The 22296-nt window shown below is 41.5% G+C and overlaps 1 protein-coding gene across 3 annotated transcripts in view; it reads right to left on the bottom strand.

The window, feature by feature from the left end:
* Positions 1 to 3286: 3286 nt before the first annotated feature.
* LOC140734609 (putative tetratricopeptide repeat protein 41) overlaps positions 3287 to 22296 on the bottom strand; it is an 84339-nt gene continuing 65329 nt past the window's right edge. For 2 of the 3 annotated variants that reach the window (XM_073058818.1, XM_073058819.1), the window contains exons 14-17: positions 11549 to 11698; positions 6111 to 6244; positions 4285 to 4411; positions 3287 to 4207 (exon numbers count right to left, since the gene is read on the bottom strand). In XM_073058818.1, coding sequence (XP_072914919.1) covers positions 3550 to 4207; positions 4285 to 4411; positions 6111 to 6244; positions 11549 to 11698 — 1069 coding nt within the window. In that variant the 3' untranslated portion in view covers positions 3287 to 3549. The remainder of the gene's footprint in view (positions 4208 to 4284; positions 4412 to 6110; positions 6245 to 11548; positions 11699 to 22296) is intronic. The other variant, XM_073058820.1, reaches the window with a different exon arrangement.

Raw genomic sequence — 22296 nt, 5'->3', positions numbered from 1 at the left:
AGGCCTGAGCCCGGCCTCATTCTCCAGGATGTAGTGTTGTTCATTCTTCCAGTCAATAAAAGCCGATATCTCGCTTCTTACATCTCAGAGTGAGTTATTAATGGTGCATCACATATATAACCATATAACAATTACAGCAGAGAAACAGGCCATCTCAGCCCTTCTAGTCCGTGCCAAACGCTTACTCTCACCTAGTCCCACCTACCTGCACTCAGCCCATAACCCTCCATTCCTTTCCTGTCCATATACCTATCCAATTTTTTTTAATGACAAATTTACCATCCTACCATCCTTTCCCTGTCTCATTGAAATGCACCTATGCAAAACACCATGCAAATATCCCCTGAACATTTGCCACATTTCTGCCATATATTTCCCTAAAAACATCTGTTCCCAATTTATGCTTCCAAGTTCCTGCCTGATAACTTCATATTTCCCCTTACTCCAATTAAACACTTTCCTAACTGTCTGTTCCTATCCCTCTCTAATGCTACAGTAAAGGAGATAGAATTGTGATCACTATCTCCAAAACGCTCTCCCATTGAGAGACCTGACATCTGACCAGGTTCCTTTCCCAATACCAGATCAAGTACAGCCTCTCCTCTTGTAGGTTTATCTACATATTGTGTCAGGAAACCTTCCTGAACACACCTAACAAACTCGACCTCATCTAAACTCCTTGCTCTAGGGAGATGCCAATCAATATTGGGGAAATTAAAATCTCCCACCACGACAACCCTGTTATTATTACACCTTTCCAGAATCTGTCTCCCTATCTGCTCCTCTATGTCCCTGTTACTATTGAGTGATCTATAAAAAACACCCAGAGGAGCTATTAACCCCTTCCTGTTTCCAACTTCCACCCACAGAGAGACAATCCTCAGTTACAATCCCTCCATGATTTCCTCCTTTTCTGTAGCTGTGACACTATCTCTGATCAACAGTGCCATGCCCCCATCGTGTTCTTTCTGAAACATCTATAACCTGGCACTCTAAGTAACCATTCCTGCCCCTGAGCCATCCAAGTCTCTGTAATGGCCACAACATCATAGCTCCAAGTACTGATCCACACTCTAGGCTCATCCGCTTTGTTCATGCTTCTTGCATTAAAATACACATATCTCAAACCATCGGTCTGAGCACATCCCTTCTATATCACCTGCCTATCCTCCCTCTCATACTATCTCCAAGATTTCTCTATTTGTGAACCAACAGCCCCTTCCTCTGTCTCTTCAGTTTGGTTCCCACCCTCCAGCAATTCTAGTTTAAACTCTCTCCAATAGCCTTGGTAAACCTCCCTGCCAGGATATTGGGCCCCCTTGGATTCAAGTGCAACCCGATATTTTTGTACAAGTCACGCCTACCCCAAAAGAGGTCCCAATGATCCAGAAATATGTAAATCTGCCCCCGCTCCAATCCCTCAGCCAAGTATTTATCCTCCACCTCACTCTACTCCTATACTCACTGTGGTGTGGCACAGGCAGTAATCCCGAGATTACTACCTTTGAGGTCTTGCTTCTCAACTTCTTTCCTAACTCCCTGTAGTCTGTTTTCAGGACCTCCTCCCTTTTCCTACCTATGTCGTTGGTACCAACATTCTGGCTGTTTTACTTAGGCAATGAGAAGTGCAGACAGAGTCCATGAGAGGACTCCTATAGATGCTGCCTGGCCTGCTGCGTTCCACCAGTATTTTGTGTGTGTTCCATGAGGGGAGACTGGCTTCCGTGATGTGTTGAGCTGTGTTCACAACTCTCTGCAGTTTCTTGCAGTCACATGCAGAATAGCTGCCACACCTAGCTGTTTTGCTTCCAGGTAAGATGTTTTCTATGGTGCATCGATAAAATTTAGTAAGTTTCAATGAGAACATGCCAAACGTTTTTAGCCTTCAGAGGTAGTAGAGATATTGGTGAGCTTTCTGAGCCGTAGTGTCTATGTGATTAGACCAGGACAGGCTATTGGTGATGTTTTCTCTGGGAACTTGAAGCTCTCAACTGTCTCAAAGTCAGCACGGTTGATATAGGCAGGAGCACAAGGTAGCTTAGTGGTTAGCGTAATGTGTTACTGCACCAATGACCTGGGTTCAATTCTTGGCACCGCCTGTAAGGAGTTTGTTCATTTTCCTCGTGTTTGCATAGGTTACTTCTGCTTTCCTCCCACATTCTGTGTACCAACCCCTTCCTGATGCCAGTGACTGGCTCATTGACTTCAGCAAGCTTTACACAGTGTTTAGTCAGTGTAGATGTACGTACAGTAACTAAGGACAAATTATCTCCACTCTATCTGTTCATCTGAACTTTAATGGTTTAAACTGTTGCACCACCCCTTAACCTTTTATATTTACATTTTATTTATTTATTTAGAAGTACAGTGTGAAATAAACCATTCTGGCCCACCAGCTGTGCCACCTAGCCCACAAATTTAACCCTAACAGGACAACTTACAATGACCAATTAACCTACTGACTGGTACATCTTTGGAATGTAGGAAGAAACCAGAGCACCCGGGGAAATCTCCATGTTCAAAGGGAAGATGTAAAACCTTCTTACAGAGGGCTTTAGAATTGAAGTCCGAACTCTGATGCCCCAAGCTGTAATAGCATCACACTAACCGCCATACCAAAATCATTATCTTGCAGACATCACAGTAGAATAAAGAAATACGATAGAATCAATGAAAAACTACACACAAAGACTGACGAACAAGCAATGTGTAAAAGACAAACATTCCAAATTCAAAAACTAATAATAATAAATGAATAAGTAAATAAATAATATTGAGAACATGAGTTGTAGAGTTCTTGAACATGAGTCTTCTATAGGTTGTGGAATCAGTTCAGAGTTGAGGTGAGTGAAGTTATCCACTCTGGTTCGGGAGCCTGATGGTTGAAGGGTTATAACTGTTCCTGAACCTGGTGGTGTTGGACCCAAGTCTCTTGTACCTCCTGCCCTATGGCAGTGAGTATCTTAATCTGCAGATTATTCTAACTAGAAGTTTCATAGAAGGTGAAAAATTGTACTTAGTCACCAGGGTGCAAAAGTAGTAGCTGCCAGAAGTGTTCACCCTTGCAGATTTATTTCCAATGACTTAAAAAAGTCAAATGTGGAGGAGATGAGCACAAATGACTGAAACGTTTGCACATATTTAGTTGTAGCAACAGCAACTAAATCCAAATTTCTCTCACATTATGGCATTTCACAATTTTTAGTGTCCCTTGTGGTATGTTAGGTTTCAATGATAAAGAAAATAAGATTTTATTTAATCACATTTTTATTACTCAGTTCTTTAATTATGATAACCAATCACATCACAGAACCTCACTAGTGAACAACAAGAATTTAAGAATGATGTTAGCTAACTCACTTTGCAAATCTCCTGTTCTATTTCCAACTACAATATGTGGTCTTTCATGAATAGTCTAATCAGAATACTGTATACAGAAAACCTCAATTAAGAAAAAAAATCTGGTAAAGACCTAATTCCTATTGTCTTATGGCAATGTACACCAGCAGAGAAACATGTCCCTTTCTTCAAGCCATCCCAGTATTCTTTCTAATCCCATGTTTTTTTGGGCAGTGATGGTTTTGGAGAGTTCGATGCAGCCAGGATGAATGATGCCAAGCAAATTATCTTTTCTGAAGCCACTTTGGTTCTTGAAGGTGGTACCAAAATGTTAATGCCACACTCAAATGTAGACTGTTTGCAAGTCATTAACGGCCTGCAGACTGAGGAAGATTTGGCATGGGTTTTGGCAAATGCAGATGAATTCCTGTTAATAGGTGGATATCTATTTCCTTGCCGTACCATTAATGAACTTGGCCTTGGAGGAAGGTCACGTTTGCAAATGTGTACATTTGAAGCCAATCTCGAGTTGACCAAATTCTCCTGTTCCAAAATAGCATCCTCTCTATCCTGCTCACATAAGACATCAGCCCTTAAGTTCGAACACACATCTCTTTGTGTCTTGTCTATCGTTTCTGCAGGCTTTAAACTGGTTACTGTCTGGCTACTGGTATGATGTTTGCCAGCTGATAATCTTGATTTAAGATTGTTCTTTGGTGCTTGAAGCTGCTTGTAAGTGAAACGAGAACTGGTTAACCCATTTTCCTTTGATGTTGGTACACTTAAAGAATTTCCAGGGTTTGAGGCTGCTGTCCTCTTAAGGAAAGTAAAATCCTTGTGGATTTGTAACTCTGAACTTTTCAGTAACCTATGACAAAAATAAAATTGGTGAGGTGCAGGAATTTATATGCAGTTAATGACCAACCAAATCCAGAGATTTCATACCTTCGAACTTCCATTGTTAGGTGATGACTTGAACCCAGCATCTTGGTTAGCAGGTCAAATGACTGGCGTAAACATTCTACTGCCCTCTTTTTAGCCCTATAACTTACATCATTTTGTAGAAGTTTACCTAATTAGAAAAGTAATTACATATGAATATTTGTATAGGACAGAGATTTTACCTCTATATACAGTATGAATTGATCTGCCTGTCTCCTCCATAGCCATATCTGCGAAATTTGTTTCATTACCTTTAAATTGTTAATGAATATAATTCCAAGAAAGTAAGACAAAAAAGAAAAGAACATAAGCTTTGGATCAACAACACACATAAAATGCTGGTGGAACGCAGCAAACCAGACAGCATCCCTATAGATGCTGCCTGGCCTGCTGCATTCCACCAGCATTTTGTGTGTGTTGTTTGAATTTCCAGCATTTGCAGATTTCCTCATATAAGCTTTGGATGCTGTCTCTTCAATAGTTTATAACCCAAATACTAAACAATGAAAGGGTTAACGTGTGAGGAGGGTTTGATGACTCTGGGCCTGCACCCACTGGAGTTTAGAAGAAAGAGGAGGGATCTCATTGAAACCTACCGAATATTGAAAGGCCTCTAAACAAATCCTTCCATCATCACCCTCCTCCTTCTGGTAGAAATAGTCCTCACACTCAACAACTCAAAACCCAAGGTGTAGCCATGGGCACACACATGGGTCCCAGCTATGTCTGCCTTTTTGTTGGCTACATAGAACAGACTATTTTTCAAGCCTTCACTAGTAAGACTCCCCATAACTTTCTGCACGACAGTGACGACTGCATTGGTGTGCTGCCTTGTGCACCCATGCTAAGTTGTCAATTTTATCAACTTTGTCCCCAACTTCCACCCAGTCCCTAAACCCACATGATCTATTTCTCACACCTCTCTCCCCTTTCCCAATATCTGTCTCCATCTCTGGGGACCAATATCTTTTATAAACCTACTGACACTCATTGCTTTCTTAACTATACTTCTTCCCACCTGTCACAGGTAAAAATGCCATTCCCTTGCCATAGTTCCTTCATCTCTATGTCTCAACTCCTCCTCTGTACCAGTTCCTCAATTCAAACATCTTTCATAATTTTATCTACCTCCATTTTAAACAATTCTTATGATCATTACTGCTTGATTCACTCAATCTTTCATCTCCACTCTCTCACAGACCTTCCCTTTTGCTCTATGCAGCCTTCCCCCAGTTTGCTACAGCTTAATACTTGTTTCCCTTCCAAAATTTCCCAATTTTTATGAAAGGCCACCCACCTAAAATGCTAAAATGACTGATCTGCTCAGTATTCTCAGGAAATACCTTCAGGACAGAGAGAAGGATGAATTTCTTTGGCCAGAAGGTGGTGAATCTGCAGACTTCATTGCTACAGATGACTGTGTCGGCAAAGTCATTTGGTATATTTAAAGTGGAGGTTGATAGGTTCATGACTAATAAGAGTGTCAAAGGTTACGGGGAGAAGACAGGAGAATGGGGTTGATGAGGGTAATGGATCAGCCATGATAGAATGGCAGCGCACACTCAGTAGGCTGAATGGCCTAATTTTGCTCCTATCTCTCATGGTCTTGTGATTCTTGTATTTATTTCCAGCATTTTTGAGATCATTTCAATCTCTCAGCTCTGTTGCTAGTTTGCAAACATATATTTTAAATCAGTCAGTTCTATTAAATGACATGGACAATTTATGAATTTGTAATAAAGCATCTTATACTTCAACTACAAACTCTATGATGTAATTATATTTGTACATAAAAAGAAAATGACAGAATAAATATACAGATATCATACCTAGTTTAAAAATTGCAAGGGCCCTGTTAAGATTGATTTGATCTCTAATTCGAAGAGATGTGGCCAGCCGCATATCTTCCTCTTGAATCTTGATCACTTGCCTGTAAATCCCTTCTGCTTGACTCCTGTCAAAGCTACAAATAAAGAAATGTGAGTAAAGAGACACTTCTCTCTGTATATTCAAAGCTCTCAGCAAATACCAACTACAGTAATGAAAAACTTTCTCAAGATGTCTTTCCATGTGTGTTTAATTTTTGATGGGCAAGCAAGTATTGCATTTCCATTTTTTGTGTATTGTTTGTCCTGCTTTCCTAGTTTGATGTTTAGAACAGAATTGAACATGAATTTCATTAGCCAGAGAGTGGTGAATCTGTGGAATTCATTGCCATAGACAGGTGTGGAGGCCAAGTCACAGGGTCTACTTAAAGCAAGGCTGATTGGTTCTTGGTTGGTCAGGGCATCAAAAGTTACAGGAAGAAGGCAGGAGAATGGGATTGAGAGGGAAAATAAATCAGTCATGATCTCGATGGGCCAAATGGTCCAATTCTGCTCCTTTTTTTATGATATTATGATCTATTTGGGAAATATTTCCCATTTTCATTCAGCAAAACCATTTATTCAAGCTAAATTGCCCAGGCTCTTAAAATTCCATGTACCTGGCACTACTTATTTGCAATGACTCAGGCAAGGTCTAAATTAACTTCATGAGAAATATTTTGATCTTGTTGAACACTACGGATTTGAGAGACCACATTGCCTCTCATTGTTACAGTTCTATTACCTTAATCATTAACTAAACCTGCATCAAAGACACATTTAAATTAAGGTAAACCACTATCGAAGAAATCAAGTAATTGTACTGTGAAGATATTTGTGGCCCTGAAGCATAAGATGAATTAAACATCCTGGGGTCAATGCCTAGAGGTCAGCAAAATCCAGAGGGCAAAGCCAAAGGTTGAAGTCCAGAGGGCACTGAGTCTGGAGGTGGAAGTTCAAAGCCCCTTGGTCAACATGTCCAGAGGTCAGAAGCCCATTGTCTGTGAATCTCCAAGTCCTGGCCAGGGGCAGGAGATTGGATGCCTGATGTCTATGCATCTGAGAGACCAGGGCCATTACTGGAGGCCTGGAAGCAGCCTGTCCTGGGGTTAGAGGCAGATATCTGTCTTTGTGTGTGAGTGGGTGGGTGTGAGAGTGGGAAAGGAGTTTACTTTGCTGTTGTTGGTTTGTTCTGTTTTGTTGTTGCTGTTACTATTATTTTTGTTGATGCTTGTGTTGTTCTGTTAAACATGGTGGGCATGCTATATTGATGTTGGAAAGTGTGGCGACACTTGCAGGCTGCCCCCACATCCTCAGACTTTGTTGGTTGCTAACACAAATGACACATTTCACTATTTCAAGGTACACAATAAATAAATGTGCATCTGAATTATAGCAAGCCACAAACATTGCTTTAATGCCTCCTCCCATACTCTTGCTGTTCTAGATGCCCAGTCCAGATAGAGAGAAGGAGTGGCAAAGAGATGTCGGCATTGGCATGAGGAATGATTGGCATTGTGGGCCATGTTGGGGCCCAGTGACTATCAAAGAGCAGGGAAAGTGGTGGGCAGGGGTGCAAATGGATTTGGGAATTCTTGTGCAGGATTCCCTAAAGGTTAACCTACAGGATCAAAATACAAGAATATCCTTTTAGAACAGGGATGAGAAGGAATTTCATTAACCAGAGGGTGGTGAATCTGTGGAATTCATTGCCACAAATGGCTGTGGAGGCAAGTCATTGGGTATATTTAAAGCAAGGTTGATAGGTTCTCGATTAGTCAGGGCATCAAAGGTTATGAAGAGAAGGCAGGAGAATTAAGTTGAAAGAGAAAATAAATCAGTCATGATGGAATCTCAGAGCAGAGTTGATGGGCTGAATGTTCTAATTGTGTTCCTATGTCTTCTGATCTTCTGTCTTATCCCACTTTCTTACTCCAGTCACTGCTGAAGAATATTCCTAGTGCTAGAGAAGAATAAAAGCTGCCACTCGATAAGAGCTACAAAACAAAGTAAGATAATGATAAACACAAGAAAGTCTGCAGATGCTGGAAACCCAAAGCAACACACACAAAATGCTGGAGGAAGTCAGCAGGCCAGGCAGCATCTATGGAAACGAACAAACAGTCGATGTTTCTGGCCAAGACCATTCTTCAGGATTGAGAAGAAAACTGTGGGGCAGGGGAAGGAAGCCAGGAAGGAGGAGACAGTGGAATTGAGGTGGATGGGAAAGATCAAGGACTAGAAAAGGAAAAATCTAATAGGAGAGGAGAGTCGACCAAAGGAGAAAAGGAAGGAGGAGGGGACTCAGGGGGAAGTAATAGGCAGGTGAGAAGTAAAGGGACAGAGGAGAGGACTCACCATGAAATAATAGGAAGGTGAAAAGTAAAAGGTCAGAGTGGGAAATGTGGGGGGGGGGGTAGATTTTGTTTTACTGAAGGAGAAATCGATATTCATGCCATTAGATGGAGGGTACCCAGATGGAATATAAGATGTTGCTCCTCGACCAAGGGAAGGTGGCCTCATCTTGACACAGGAGGAGGCCATGGACCAACATGTTGGAACAGAAATGGGAAGTGGAATTAAAATGTTTGACAGCCAATGTGCTTAGAGAAACAAGACTGCAGATGTTGGAATTTGAAGCAACAAGCAATTTGCTGGATGAAATCAGTGGGTTGAGCAACATCTGTGGGATGAAAGGAATTTTCAACTTTTTACATGTGTAAGGACAGGATGTTTATGTTGGTTATGTTGATCCCCTCTGCTCCAGGAAAACAATTTCACCCATTGACTTTTTTCAAATTGCCACTACCAATAAAGGTACATAGAAACATAGAAAAAATACAGCACAAAACAGGCCCTTCAGCCCACAAAGCTGTACCGAACATGTACTTACCTTAGAAATTACCTAGGGTTACCCATAACCCTCTATTTTTCTAAGGTCCATGTACCTATTCAGGAGTCTTTTAAAAGACCTTATCGTTTCCACCTCCTCCACCACCATCGCCGGCAGCACATTCCACGCACTCACCACTTTCTGCGTAAAAAAACTTACCCCTGACACCTCCTCTGTACCTACTTCCAAGCATCTTACAACTGTGCCCTCTCATGATAGCCATTTCAGCCCTAGGAAAAAGCCTCTGACTATCCACATGATCAATGCCTCTCATCATCTTGTACACCTCTATCAGGTCATCTCTCATCCTCTGTTGCTCCAAGGAGAAAAGGCCAAGTTCACTCAACCTACTCTCGTAAGGCATGCTCCCCAATCCAGGCAACATTCTTGTAAATCTCCTCTTCACTCTTTCTGTGGTTTCCACATCCTTCATGTAGTGAGCACAGTACACCAAGTGGGGTCTGACCAGGGTCTCATATAGCTGAAACATCACCTCTCAGCTCTTAAACTCAATCTCACGATTGATGAAGGCCAATGCACCATATGCCTTCTTAACCACAGAGACAACCTGCACAGCAGCTTTGAGTGTCCTACGGACTCGGACCCCAAGATCCCTCTGATCCTCCACACTGCCAAGAGCCTTACCGTTAATACTATATTCTGCCATCATATATGGTCTACCAAAATGAACCACCTCATACTTACCTGGGTTGAACTCCATCTGCCACTTCTCAGCCCAGTTTTACATCCTATCAATGTCCCGCTGTAACCTCTGACAGTCTTCCACACTATTCACAACACCCCCAACCTTTGTGTCATCAGCAAATTTACTAACCCATCCCTCCAGTTCCTCATCCAGGTCATTTATCAAAATCACAAAAATAAGGGGTCCCAGAACAGATCCCTGAGGCACACCACTGGTCACTGACCTCCATGCAGATATGACCCATCTGCAACCACATTTTGCCTTCTGTGAGCAAGCCAGTTCTGGATCCACAAAGCAAGGTCCCCTTGGATCCCATGCCACCTTACTTTCTCAATAAGCCTTGCATAGGGTACCTTATCAAATGCCTTGCTGAAATCCATATACACTACATCTACTACTCTACCTTTATCAACGTGTTTAGTCACATCCCCAAAAAATTCAATCAGGCTTATAAGGCACGACCTGCCTTTGACAAAGCCATGCTGATTATTCCTAATCATATGATGCCTCTCAGGATCTTTTCCATCAACTTACCAACCACTGAAATGAGACTCACTGGTCTATAATTTCCTGGGCTCTCTACTCTCTTTCTTGAATAAGGGACCAACATCTGTAACCCTCCAATCCTCTGGAACTTCTCCCATCCCCATTGATGATGCAAAGAAAATTGCCAATGGCTCAGCAATCTCCTCCCTCGCCTCCCACAGTAGCCTGGGGTACATCTCATCTGGTCCCAGAGACTTATCCAACTTGATGCTTTCCAAAAGCTTCAGCACATTCTCTTTCTTAATGTCTATATGCTCAAGCTTTTCAATTCACTGTAAGTCATCCCTACGATCACCAAGATCCTTTTCTGTAGTGGATACTGAAACAAAGTATTCATTAAGTACCTCAGCTAACTCCTCTGGTTCCGTACACACTTTTCCACTGTCACACTTAATTGGTCCTATTCCCTCACATCTTATCCTCTTACTCTTCACATACCTGTAGAATGCCTTGGGGTTTTCTTTAATCCTGCTTACCAAAGCCTTCTCGTGGCCCCTTCTGGCTCTCCTAATTTCATTCTTAAATGCCTTCCTGCTAGATCTTCTAGATATCTTTAATTACCTAGTTTTTTGAACCTCTGGTAAGCTTTTCTTTTCTTCTTGACTAGATTTTCAACAGCCTTTGTACACCATGGTTCCTATATGCTACCATCCTTTCCATCTCATTGGAATGTACCTATGCAGAACACTACACAAATATACCCTGAACATTTGCCACATTTCTGCCGTACATTTCCCTGAGAACAGCTTTTCCCAATTTATGCTTCCCAGTTCCTGCCTGATAGCTTCATATTTCCCCTTACTCAAATTAAACACTTTCCTAACTTGTCTGTTCCTATCCCTCTCCAATGCTATGGTAAAGGAGATAGAATTGTGATCACTATCTCCAAAATGCTCTCCCATTTTGTTGGTTGACATTACTTTTCTGCAATCTTATTTATCGTGCCTTCAACTAAGCCCTAGTTTTCTGAAATTCATTCTACAGCTTAGTAGAAGACTTACTAGTGCTTTATATTAAAATATCTGATAAACAAAAGGCAGATACTGGAAATGTGGATTATAATGGGAAATAGAAATACTCAGCAATTCAGACATCATCAGTAGAGAGAGAAACAGTTAATATTTCATGATGATAACTTTTCGTGAAAGATTAGGACTATCCAATAAAGACCTTTCTGTAATACCACATTGAATTTTGGCTACAAGAGTTTTAACACCTTCTTGAAAATAGAAGAATTGTTTGAATGGCAGCAATTACCTTTCCGATTTCTCTGAACAGGATAACAGATCTCCTAAGTGTTCCAATATCTCACCAACAAGGGGATGCAATTCACCATACCATTTCTGCTTGATATTCAAAGCCTCTTGGAAACATTGTTCAGCCACAGAAAATTTACCTACATGTATTCTAAGAACACAGAGAAATTATTTTAATCAAAAATTTTTAAAGGATGGTCAAGATTAATTATGTTCTAAGAAGTAGACTTTGTGGGGCGCATGGCAGTGTAGTGGTTTGTGCAACACTTTACAATGCCAGCTGTAAGACCAGGGTTCAATTCCCTCCACTGTCTGCAAGGTATTTATACATTATCCCGGTGACTATGTGGGTTTCCTCCAGTTGCTCTGATTTCCTCCCACATTCCAAAGAGGTATGGTTAGGGTTAGTAAATTGCAGGTGTATGGTAACATAACTGATGGAAATGTACATAATTCACAACCACCGACATTGAGTAGGGATTTCCCTTTAAGAGGCTGGTCTGATGTAATTACGTAAAGGGTTTTTAGCGTGCTTTGAGTTCAGTTTTTTGGTGTTCAATAAATGACTTGCTACGGCTTTTCTGAAACATAAAATTCCACCGCCGTTTTATTTGCGTGAACCTACATTGGTGACCCTGATGCACTAGGACGATTCCAGTTATTGAACATGTCAGCCAATGCAGTCAGTTTCAACTGCCAGAATATTGGGAGCAAAATGCTATCGCTTGGTTTGTACAAGCTGAGGCTCAATTCGCACTCCAAGAACACCAGATATTTCTTAGTAGTAGCATCGCTTGGTGGTGACGCTGCTTGAACACAATAAATACCAACTGCTGAAAACTCTACTTTTACAGAATATGAGACTGTCAGACCCTGAGCACATCAAAGTTTTCTCCTTGCTCAGCCTCGGTGATAAGCTTTCGGAGCTAATGGACCACATGATGACTCTACTGGGAAACTACCATCCTTGTTTTATTTATAAAGAATTCTTCATGCAGCAAATGCCTGATTAAGTTTGCATAGCCCTTGCTAATGTATCCGTGAAGGACTATAGGGAGCTCGCTAAAATGGCTGATGGTCCACACTCAGCTGGGCAGCAATGCAATATTCCTCCTCCTTTCCCTAGCTCAATATGCTCATTCAGCAAGGACCCAACATAAGGACACCTGTGCCTATGAAACAGAGTACACCAGGCCTGTGCTTTTACCATGCTTGCTTTGGTAGGAACACTAGGAGGTACCAGCTGCTTTGCAGCTTCGACAGTGCCAGCACATCGGGACATCAGAGGTATGTGAACACCATGGGTTTCAGCTACCAGGGACATCTACTGTTCATTACAGACACCCGTTCAGGGCAATGCTCCTTGTGTGACACGGGTGCTCAAGTGAGTGTACTGTCAGCATCACCTATTGATGAGAAGGCAAAGAGCAATGAAACCTCACTGGAGGCTGCCAATGGCAGCAAGATCCAGACTTACAGGACATGACGGGTGACACTCTGTTTCAGTGGGCAACATTAAATATGGGACTTTGTCCTGGCTAAAATGGCTAGACCTCTGTTTGGTCCAAATTTCCTGTGTGCCCAAGGACTGGTAGTTGACCTTAAGAACTGCCGGCTTGTGGATGTTAAGGCCTTTGGGTTGTTACCCTGCTCCTCCAATAAGTTTGCCACAACGACTCTGTCAAGTGCTTGCACCACTGCATGTGAGTTTACTCGACTGCTGGGTGAATTCTCAAACCTCACCAAGCCCACAGTCACAAAACATGAGGTCGAGCACCACATGCCCACAACTGGCTCACCAGTCCATGCCACATGTGTAGACTGGATCCAGAAAAGCTGGCAACTGTGAAGACTGAGTTTGCCAATGTGGAAAGACTTGGCATTGTACGCTGGTCGAATATCCCTTGGTCTTCGCCCCTCCATATGGTCCCTAAGTTTGATGGTGGTTGCCATCCATGTTGTCGGCCTTAATGAGGTCATCACCCCCAGTTGCTACCAGATCCCACAATCCAATACTTTTCAGCACAGTTAGCCAGAAAGTCAGTTTTTTTCCCCAAGTCAGTTTAGTTACGGGCTACCATCAGGTGCCTGTGTGCTCGGAAGACATTTGCAAAATGGCTGTGATAACCCCATTTGGTCTTTAAGTTTCTGTGCATGCCATTTGGGCTAAAAAAATGCAACATAGACTTTCCAACAGCTGATGGACTCTTATATTAAAAGACTTGGATTTTCTTTTAGTTTACCTGAATGAATACTTGTTACCAGTGCATCCAAATCCAAATGTGTATCTATCTCTGCACATTTTTTGAGTGCTTAAGCCAACACAGGTGGATTATTAACTCTGCTAAATGCCAGTTTATTTGACCATTGACTTCCTTGGCCATTGCATCTCCGCAGCAGGTACGAAACTCCTCCCATCAAAAGTAGCCACTATTATGGATTTAGTAGCACTACTAAAAAACTACAGGAATTTTCAGGCAGGGTGAACTTATTCATTCCATGAGCTGGTGAACTTATGCTACCCCAGCATAGTGTGCTTAAGGGCAATACCCCGATCAAGTGCTTTACTGGTCGGGGAACATTACCAAGGCATTTGGTGACACCAAACGAGCTCTTTCTAATGTGACCCTACTAGCGCACCCACTCCCCAAAGCACCCATAGCCATTACCACTGGCACTTCAGACTATGCTGTGGGTGTTGTGCATGAACAGTTGATCGTAGGCGTGTGTCAGAAGGCCTTTACCTTCTTCAGCCACCAGCTCTGTCCCCCGAAAGGAAGTGCAGCACGTTTGACCGTGAGCTTCTCGGTCTCTATCTGGCTGTCTGCCATTTTTGTTTTCTTCTAGAGGGTTGCCGTTCTGTTGACCACAAACCCCTCGTGCACGCGATGGCCAAAATATCAGACCCCTGATCTGCATGACAGCAACGCCACTTAGCCTACATATCAGAGTTCACAACTAGCATACTAAATGTCAAGGGGAAAAATAATACCATGGCTGATTGCCTCTCACGGCCAGCCATTAAGGCCATGCACATAGGGTTGATTATGCTGCATGGCAGCCAACCAAACCACTGACCCTAAGGTCCAAGCTTACTGAACTGCAGTCATAGGCTTGTGGTTAGCTGTCATTAAGTTTGGGGAAGGTGGTTTCTCTCCTGTGCGATGTCTCAACCAGTTGCCCTTGCCCCATCGCGCCTGTAAACTGGAGGCAGACTAAGTCCATCCATGGTCTCTCGCATCTGGGCCAGAAAGCCTCATGGAAACTGGTTCCACTGAAGTTTGTGTGACATGGCCTTCAAAAGCAGGTGCGTGATTATTCTGCAGCCTGTCTGGAATGCTAGCAGGCAAAAATTAACCATCATAGGCACCATTGGCACCTTTTGAGGTCCCTAAGTGACAGTTTGACCATGTCAATGTGGACCTTGATGATTCTCTTCCCCCCTCCTGTGGTTTCACACACCTCCATACCATGGTGGACCTCACCATCTGGTGACCAAAGGTCATCCCCTAGCATTGACAAAGGCCACAGACATGGCTTAACCATTCATCAGCACCTGGGTTACTCGGTTTGGCACCCCATCTGATATTTCCTCTGACCGCAGTACCCAATTCATATCAAACCTCTGGGCTGCGATGGACCAGGACCTCAGTGTTAGGCTACACCACACCATGGTGTATCACCCACAGTCCAATGACCTATACAAGCAGTTTCACCGCTCCTTAAAGGCTGCTCTGACGGCTTCCCTGACTGCTGAGTACTGGCATGATTGTCTCCCATGGGTTCTGCTGGAGCTCAGAACAGCTCCAAAAGAGAACCTGCTGTCATCTGTGGCTGAGTTGGTATATGGACAGCCATTACAAGTGCATGGTGATTTCATTCCTTACGCCATGACTGCTGGGTCGGCCTCTCAACAGCTTTTCACCCTCCACGGTAAACTCAATTCCTTTTCACCTATTCCTACCTCCCATCATGGCATACAGCACTTATGGGTTCCTGTTGGCCTGCATTCTGCCTTGTTTGTTTTTGTCCACTATGATGCACGCCAATATTCCCTTAGGCCCCCATACGATGGCCAGTTCCATGTTTTGGAAGAGGAAGAAAAGACTTCTGTCATTTAAGAGAGGTAAACCTGAACGTATTTCACTGGATTGCCTTAAACCAGCCCACCAAGATTTGGAAGATTCCACTAACATGCCCCTGCCATCACAACATGACCATGAGCATGTCAACGCGCCTCTGGCCAGCAGAGGCATCTGATGTTCCTCCATCCTTGGAACATAGGACTCAAACCAGGCAGCTTGTTTGAGCTTCGGACAGGCTCACAATGCTGGTTTTAGTGAATTCTGGGGGACCTGTGTAGGATAACATAATTCACAACCACTGATATTGAGTTGGGGTTTTACAATAAGAGGCTGTTCTGACGTGATAACATAATTACATAAAGGGTTTTTGGCACTCCTTGAGTTCAGTTTTATGTTTTTCAATAAATGAGTTGCTTGGGCTTTTCTGAAACATAGAATGCCTCTGCCATTTTATTTGTGAAAACCTACACAGGCATGTTATGTTGGTGCAGGAAGTGTGGTGACACTTGCAGGCTACCTCACTGATTTGATTCGATCCAAACTACGTACTTCACTGTACATTTTGATGTACTGTACATGTGACAAATAAATCCTTTTATCTCTCTTTGATCCAAAGAGAAGAAAAAATTGAATGGTTTATTAATATAATCTTAAAGTAAGCTTTCATAATGCCTTTAAACACTGGACATTTCAAGCACACTACAACCAGTAAGGAAGTTCAGAGCTTTTACTGTAGTGAGGGAAACATGATAACCAATTTTCATGGATCAAGCTAAAATTAAAATAACTCACAAGTAGGATAATGGCAATTAAGTCAAATGATTAATTTTCTTCAAGTGAGGCCCTCCATTGGTGTCGGAGTTAACCATGGATGTTGCATCCCAGCTGTCTATGTGATGTGCAAGCTGGGGCAGTATGATATGGAGAGCAAGCCCGTGCAGCAGGCTCCTCCTCTCCTCTCAGCAGCTGATGAATCTAAAGGAACAGTCTGGCACCAGCGGCATCACCAGAGTTGCCAGTAAATGTTGAACTCAATGTAGGGCTGCCTTAGGATCTCCAGCTCTGGTCTCTTCCTCGTGGTTTACTCTTGATGCCTTCTCCATGACTGAGTATAACCGCAAGGCAGCAAAGGTTTGAATTAGGGTTTTCCTTCCCCTAGATGAGCTTTCAACCACAGCTAATAAGCCACATCTGCCCAAAGTAACTGATTTAAAGTCACTAGTAACCTGCCTTTGCTCCTTCTCCTGTTAGTAGACATGGTTCCGCTGGGCCAGGAGCCACATGTGAAGACTAGGAGCTGGACTTGGTTGTCAGGGGCTATTTGAGACATACGCCATTTGGAGTATTTAATAGGTAGTGGGAGCTTATCCCCACTACCTCCCCCAGCTATGACAACCTTAAGCAACCTTTCTTCAAGTAGGTTTGATTAAATATCAATTTCTGTGATGAGGATAGAGGTTAAATTTGCATTCACAATTGTGTGCAATTTTCTGCGTATTATAATTACTCTTATCATTTATATTCTTATACATTTTAATGTTAATGGTAAAACCCATCAAGGTTTGTATGCTAAACAATATTATTGGAGCTTTTGATGTAATTGCACATAATAATTCTGTCATGATTCACTTCTGAGGCATATTACAGGCAAATGTAGTCCCAGAGCTAGATTAAAAAGGAATTTACTGCCTCATTTACAAATCATTACTAATAACTAATATAGAATGGCCTGAAAATTGCTCACTAATTTGAATTAAGCAGTGTAAATTATACATCAAAGTGTGACCTTCAGGCTAAACATTTGTCACATAATTTAAATAAAGCAAATCTGAATTGAGGAGTAGGTGTACAATGTGTCTGAACAGTCATTTTAACTGAATTTTCCACAAAGATGTAAAGAGAAACATGAAATAACCCAAGTGAAAAGTAGTACCACTAAAAATAGCAACCTTTCAGTTTAATATCTGTCTTCTTGTGACAAGTTACAAGCTATAACAGAAATCTAACCAGAAAAATATTATAAACAAGCTATCTCACCAATGGGTCTGTAATCTTGTCACAATGTAATCATGTAATAAATAGTATATTTATTTATTTAACAATACAGCACAGAATAGGCTCTTCAGGTCCTTTGAGCTGTGCCCCCCAGCAACCCCTGACACCCCAATTTCACCCTAACCTAATCATGGGACAATTTACAATGACTAATTAACCTAACCGGTACTTCTTTATACTATGTGGAAGGAAAGCAGAGCACCTAGCAGAAACCCACGCATTCCACGGGGAGGACGTATAGACTCCTTACACACTGACGCCAGAACTGAACTCCAAACTCCGTTGCCCTGAGCTGTAATAGCTTCTTACTGACCACAAGGCTACCATGCCACCCTAAATGTGACAGGCTATAAGCAAGTAAAGAGACTTGGTAAAAGAGGGGGAGAGAAAAAGGATTTAAAAGATTAAAAGGTTAATAGTATCAAGCAAATATGGGTACTCACTACTGTGTAAGTAATTGGAGATACCATGTCTCTGCAAGTTCCATAGAGTAAAAGGAAGTGCTAATTATTCCCAAGGGGTTACATGATTTTAAAAAACAGGAATAAGATTATAATTATATTTTCAAGACTAAAATGGTAGCATTCCCAAATCTAGAGCCCCTGTGGCTAAGGAGCAAACAATACAGAATGTGGAAGTAGACATTGGACACAAAGCTCAGCATTGCTAAAAGCCAAGAGATGTAGAGAGTGGAAATCAAATTGTAAAGGATATTCAGAAGACTAAGAAAGTATATAAGAAAAGCAGATAAAATCAAAAAAACATCAAAATGTTATATAATTACACAAAGAACTGTAAGATAACTAAGAAAGGGGAAAGTTCTGAGACTTAGTATGTTGCAGAGACCGATGAATACCCAACTTCATAGAAGAGTGAAGAATGCAGATGTAGTTATGGAGAATGGCACGAGGTACTAGATCAAACAAAGACACAGAAAGAGAAAATGTAAAAGGTTTAGCATCTTTAAAAGTGGATGAATTTCCTTTGACTGTTATGACAGTGTCTACTCATTTTCCAGTGCTCTCTAGTTACTGAAAAATTAGATAAACTCACTGGAGTTTAGAAGAATGAGGGAGATCTCATTGAAACTAACCAAGTATTGAAGGGCCTAAATAGAAAGGGTGTGGAGAGGATGTTTCCTATAATGGGGAAGTCTAGGACTAGAGGGCACAGCCTCAGAAAAGAAGAACATTCCTCTACAGGATGTGAAGAAATTTCTTTAGCCAGAGGGTGGTAAATCTGTGGAATTCATTCCCAGACAAATGAGGAGGGAATATTTAAAATGGAGGGGAGGTTGATAGGTTCTTAATTAACAAGTGCTTCAAAGGTTACAGGGAAAAGACAGGACAATGGGGTTGAGAAAGATAATAAATTAGCCATGATGGAATGGCGGAGCAGACACGATGGACCAAATGGCCTAATTCAGCTCTGATGTCTTATAGTATTTGTTAAGGGAAAAATGTGAACAATCATTTTTTGACAAGAGAGCAGAGGGCCAAGAGAAACAAGAGAAAAGAGGACAATTGATAGTCATTATATATGGTCTATGTTTATTTTATCAAGGATTTTGATAAGTTCTCCTATATTAAACTGATCAGAAAAGTAAAAGCACATGAACACAAACTGAAATTGAATGCAAATGTGGCTCAGTGGCAACATGCAAGGATGTGATGGCCAGTAGTTATTTCGGAGATTAAAGGCTTTTCATAGTGAGATTTTCCAGAGCTTTGTGCTAAGTGCCTTTCTGTTTGTGTTATATACAAATGATTTAGACAGCATATGAGCCATGATTAATAGAATACTAGATGATGAAGAAGTTGGCCATGTGATTAAAGTGAGGAAGAAAGTCTCTTCTGCAGGGAACTGTCAATGAGCTGGTCTGGTGATACAACATCTTTAGGAAGGCAAATAAAACAAGAGAAAAATATAGAGAAGTGTAGTGGAGCAACCTTGACATTTATGTCCAGAGATACACAGTATTATGTCCAGATTAAGGTGCTATGGTAGAGCAGCGGTTAGTGCAACGCTATTACAGCATGGGGCATCGGAGTTCAGAGTTCATTTCCAGCGTCCTCCGTAAGCAAGACTAAACATTCCTTCCTATCTGCGCACAGGTTTCCTCAAAGTGCTCCAGTTTCCTACCACAATCCAAAGGTGTATCATTTAGTAAGTTAATCAGTCTTTGTAAATTGCCCTGTGATTAAGCTAGGGTTAAATCAATGGTTGCTGGGCGGTACGGCTCGGTGAACTAGAAGGGCTTGTTCCACACTGTATCTCTAAACAAAATTATTTTAAAAATTAATGCTTGAAAATAGGAAAACAGATGAATATAATGGTTAAAAAAATATTTCATTATCAATCCTGGAATATTGTGTTGCCTCATTATAGGAAGGATGTGGAAGCTTTAGAGAGCATGCAGAGGATATTTACCAGGAGGCAGCCTAGATTACAGAGCATGTCTTATGAGGATAGGTTGAATGAGCTTGGGCTTTTCTCTTTGGAGCAAAGGAGGATGGCTTGATCAAGATCTACAAGATGATAAGAGACAAAGATCAAGTGGATAGTCAGTGACTTTTTCAAGGACAGATATGGCTAATATGATTGGGCACGATCTTGAAGTGATTGCAGTAAAGAATAAGGGGAATGTCAGAGGAAAGTACTTTTTTACATTGAGAGTACTGAGTGTATGGAACACCCTGGCACGAATGGTGGTAGAGGCAGATACATTAGGGGATTTTAAGAAGCTCTAAGATGGATATCAGAAAAATGGAGGATTCTTTAGGAGAGAGGTGGTAGATTGATTTTAGAGTAGGTTTAAAATTAGCACAACATTGTGGGCTGAGGGGGTTGCACTCCTCTGTGGTGTTCTATTCTGTGCACAAAATGTAACAGAGGGATCATGCTACTGGCACTGCATAAGCACCTGTCTGTCCACTGCTGGACTATCATCCTTACAATTCTGATATTTGGGAGTCGGGAGATCTACAGTATTAAGCAAAAGTCTTTTACACCCTAAACTTTTTATATAGATTTTGTTTTAGATGTTTTTTTTGTCCTCTCCATTAATGTGTTGGTAGAAAAGAGCACAGTTTAAATTTCCATTCATTTTCCAAAAAAAATGTTAAAGAAATTTTTGTATTTCATTTAAGAAAGTAACGTATTAATTAATAGACTACTTTTGAAGTAAAACCTTGATTATTTTGTAGCTATACAGTTCAGTGTATGATTAAACAAAGATAAAAAATGAGTGCTAATGATCAATGGCATAGAGTTGAATGCACTAAACTGATAAACTGAAACAAAAACGGATGTAGAAGGACAACCAAACTAAAAGGTAGGTGGTGGTAATGCACCTTTTTAGTTGGTTTGCCACAGAACAACAACTGAAAGGTGAGGTTGTGTCAGATGTGACAGTTTAACCTTCAAATCATCAATTTTTACACTGTGGCAAGAGTGAGCATAGCAACAAGTCACAAGATGATCATTCTGCATCAGCAAGGTTTCTCCCAAGCAGAAATTTCATGGCAGATAAGAGTTTTAAGATGTGCTGTCCAACTCTTCTGAAGAAGCACAAAGAAACGGGCAAGGTTGGCAACCAGAAACATAGTGGTCAGCCATGTAAACTGAGTACAACAGACAAGAGATACATCAAACTGATGTACTGGAACCCAAGTACATCCATCTATAGTCTGGAGAAGTCTTGCTAGAAGTGGTCTTCATGGAAGAATTGCCACAAAAGCCATTCCTCCAAAGTGGAAACAAAGCCAAGAGACTCGCCTACACACAAAAACACACAGACTGGAGTGTTGAACAATGGCAGCAACTGCTCTGGACTGAGGAGTCAAAATTTGGCATTTTCAGCTCAAACAGGAGGCAGTTTATCATAGAACAGCTAGAGAGCATTAAAATGGATGAGTGTCTGCAGACAAAAGTGAAGCACATTGTTTCCTGCAGATTTGGAGCTACATTTCTGCAAATGGAATTGGTGATCTAGTCAGAATTAATGGAATCCTCAATACTAAGAAGTACAAGCAAACTCTCACCCATCATGCAATACCATCAGGGAGATATCTGATCGGTCCCAAATTCATTCTGCAGCAGGACAATAATCCCAAACGTGTGGCCAAGGTCATAAAGAACTACCTTCAGCAAAAAGAACAGAGTTCTGCAACAAATGTTATGACCCCCACATACACCTAATCTCAACATCGTCAAGGCTGTCTGGGACAGAAGCAAGCAAGACAGCCAAAGTCTGCAGAAGAACAATGGGAAGTTCTCCAAGATGCTTGGAACAACCCACCAGTCAATTTTCTTATAAAGCTGCATGACAGTGTACCTAAGAGAATTGATGCAGTTTTAAAGGCAAAGGGTGGTCCACCAAATATTGATTTGATTTAGGTTTTACTGTTTCCTGCTCTTTATGGTAATTTTTTGATATTTAGATACTTTTAATTTCATCATTTTAAAATGCATCTTCACTTTACAGAATTTTTTTTACATGTGCCTAAGACTTTTGCACAGTACTATAAGTGCAGTTTTCTTGGGCTGTAGTTGATAGTAGAAATTGAAGCACTTCAATGGATTTTAATAGGTACATTTAATATAAGAG

This window comes from Hemitrygon akajei, chromosome 10 (genome assembly GCF_048418815.1).
Source record: "Hemitrygon akajei chromosome 10, sHemAka1.3, whole genome shotgun sequence".
NCBI lineage: Eukaryota > Metazoa > Chordata > Chondrichthyes > Myliobatiformes > Dasyatidae > Hemitrygon > Hemitrygon akajei.
This window is presented reverse-complemented; position numbering and strand designations above follow the sequence as displayed.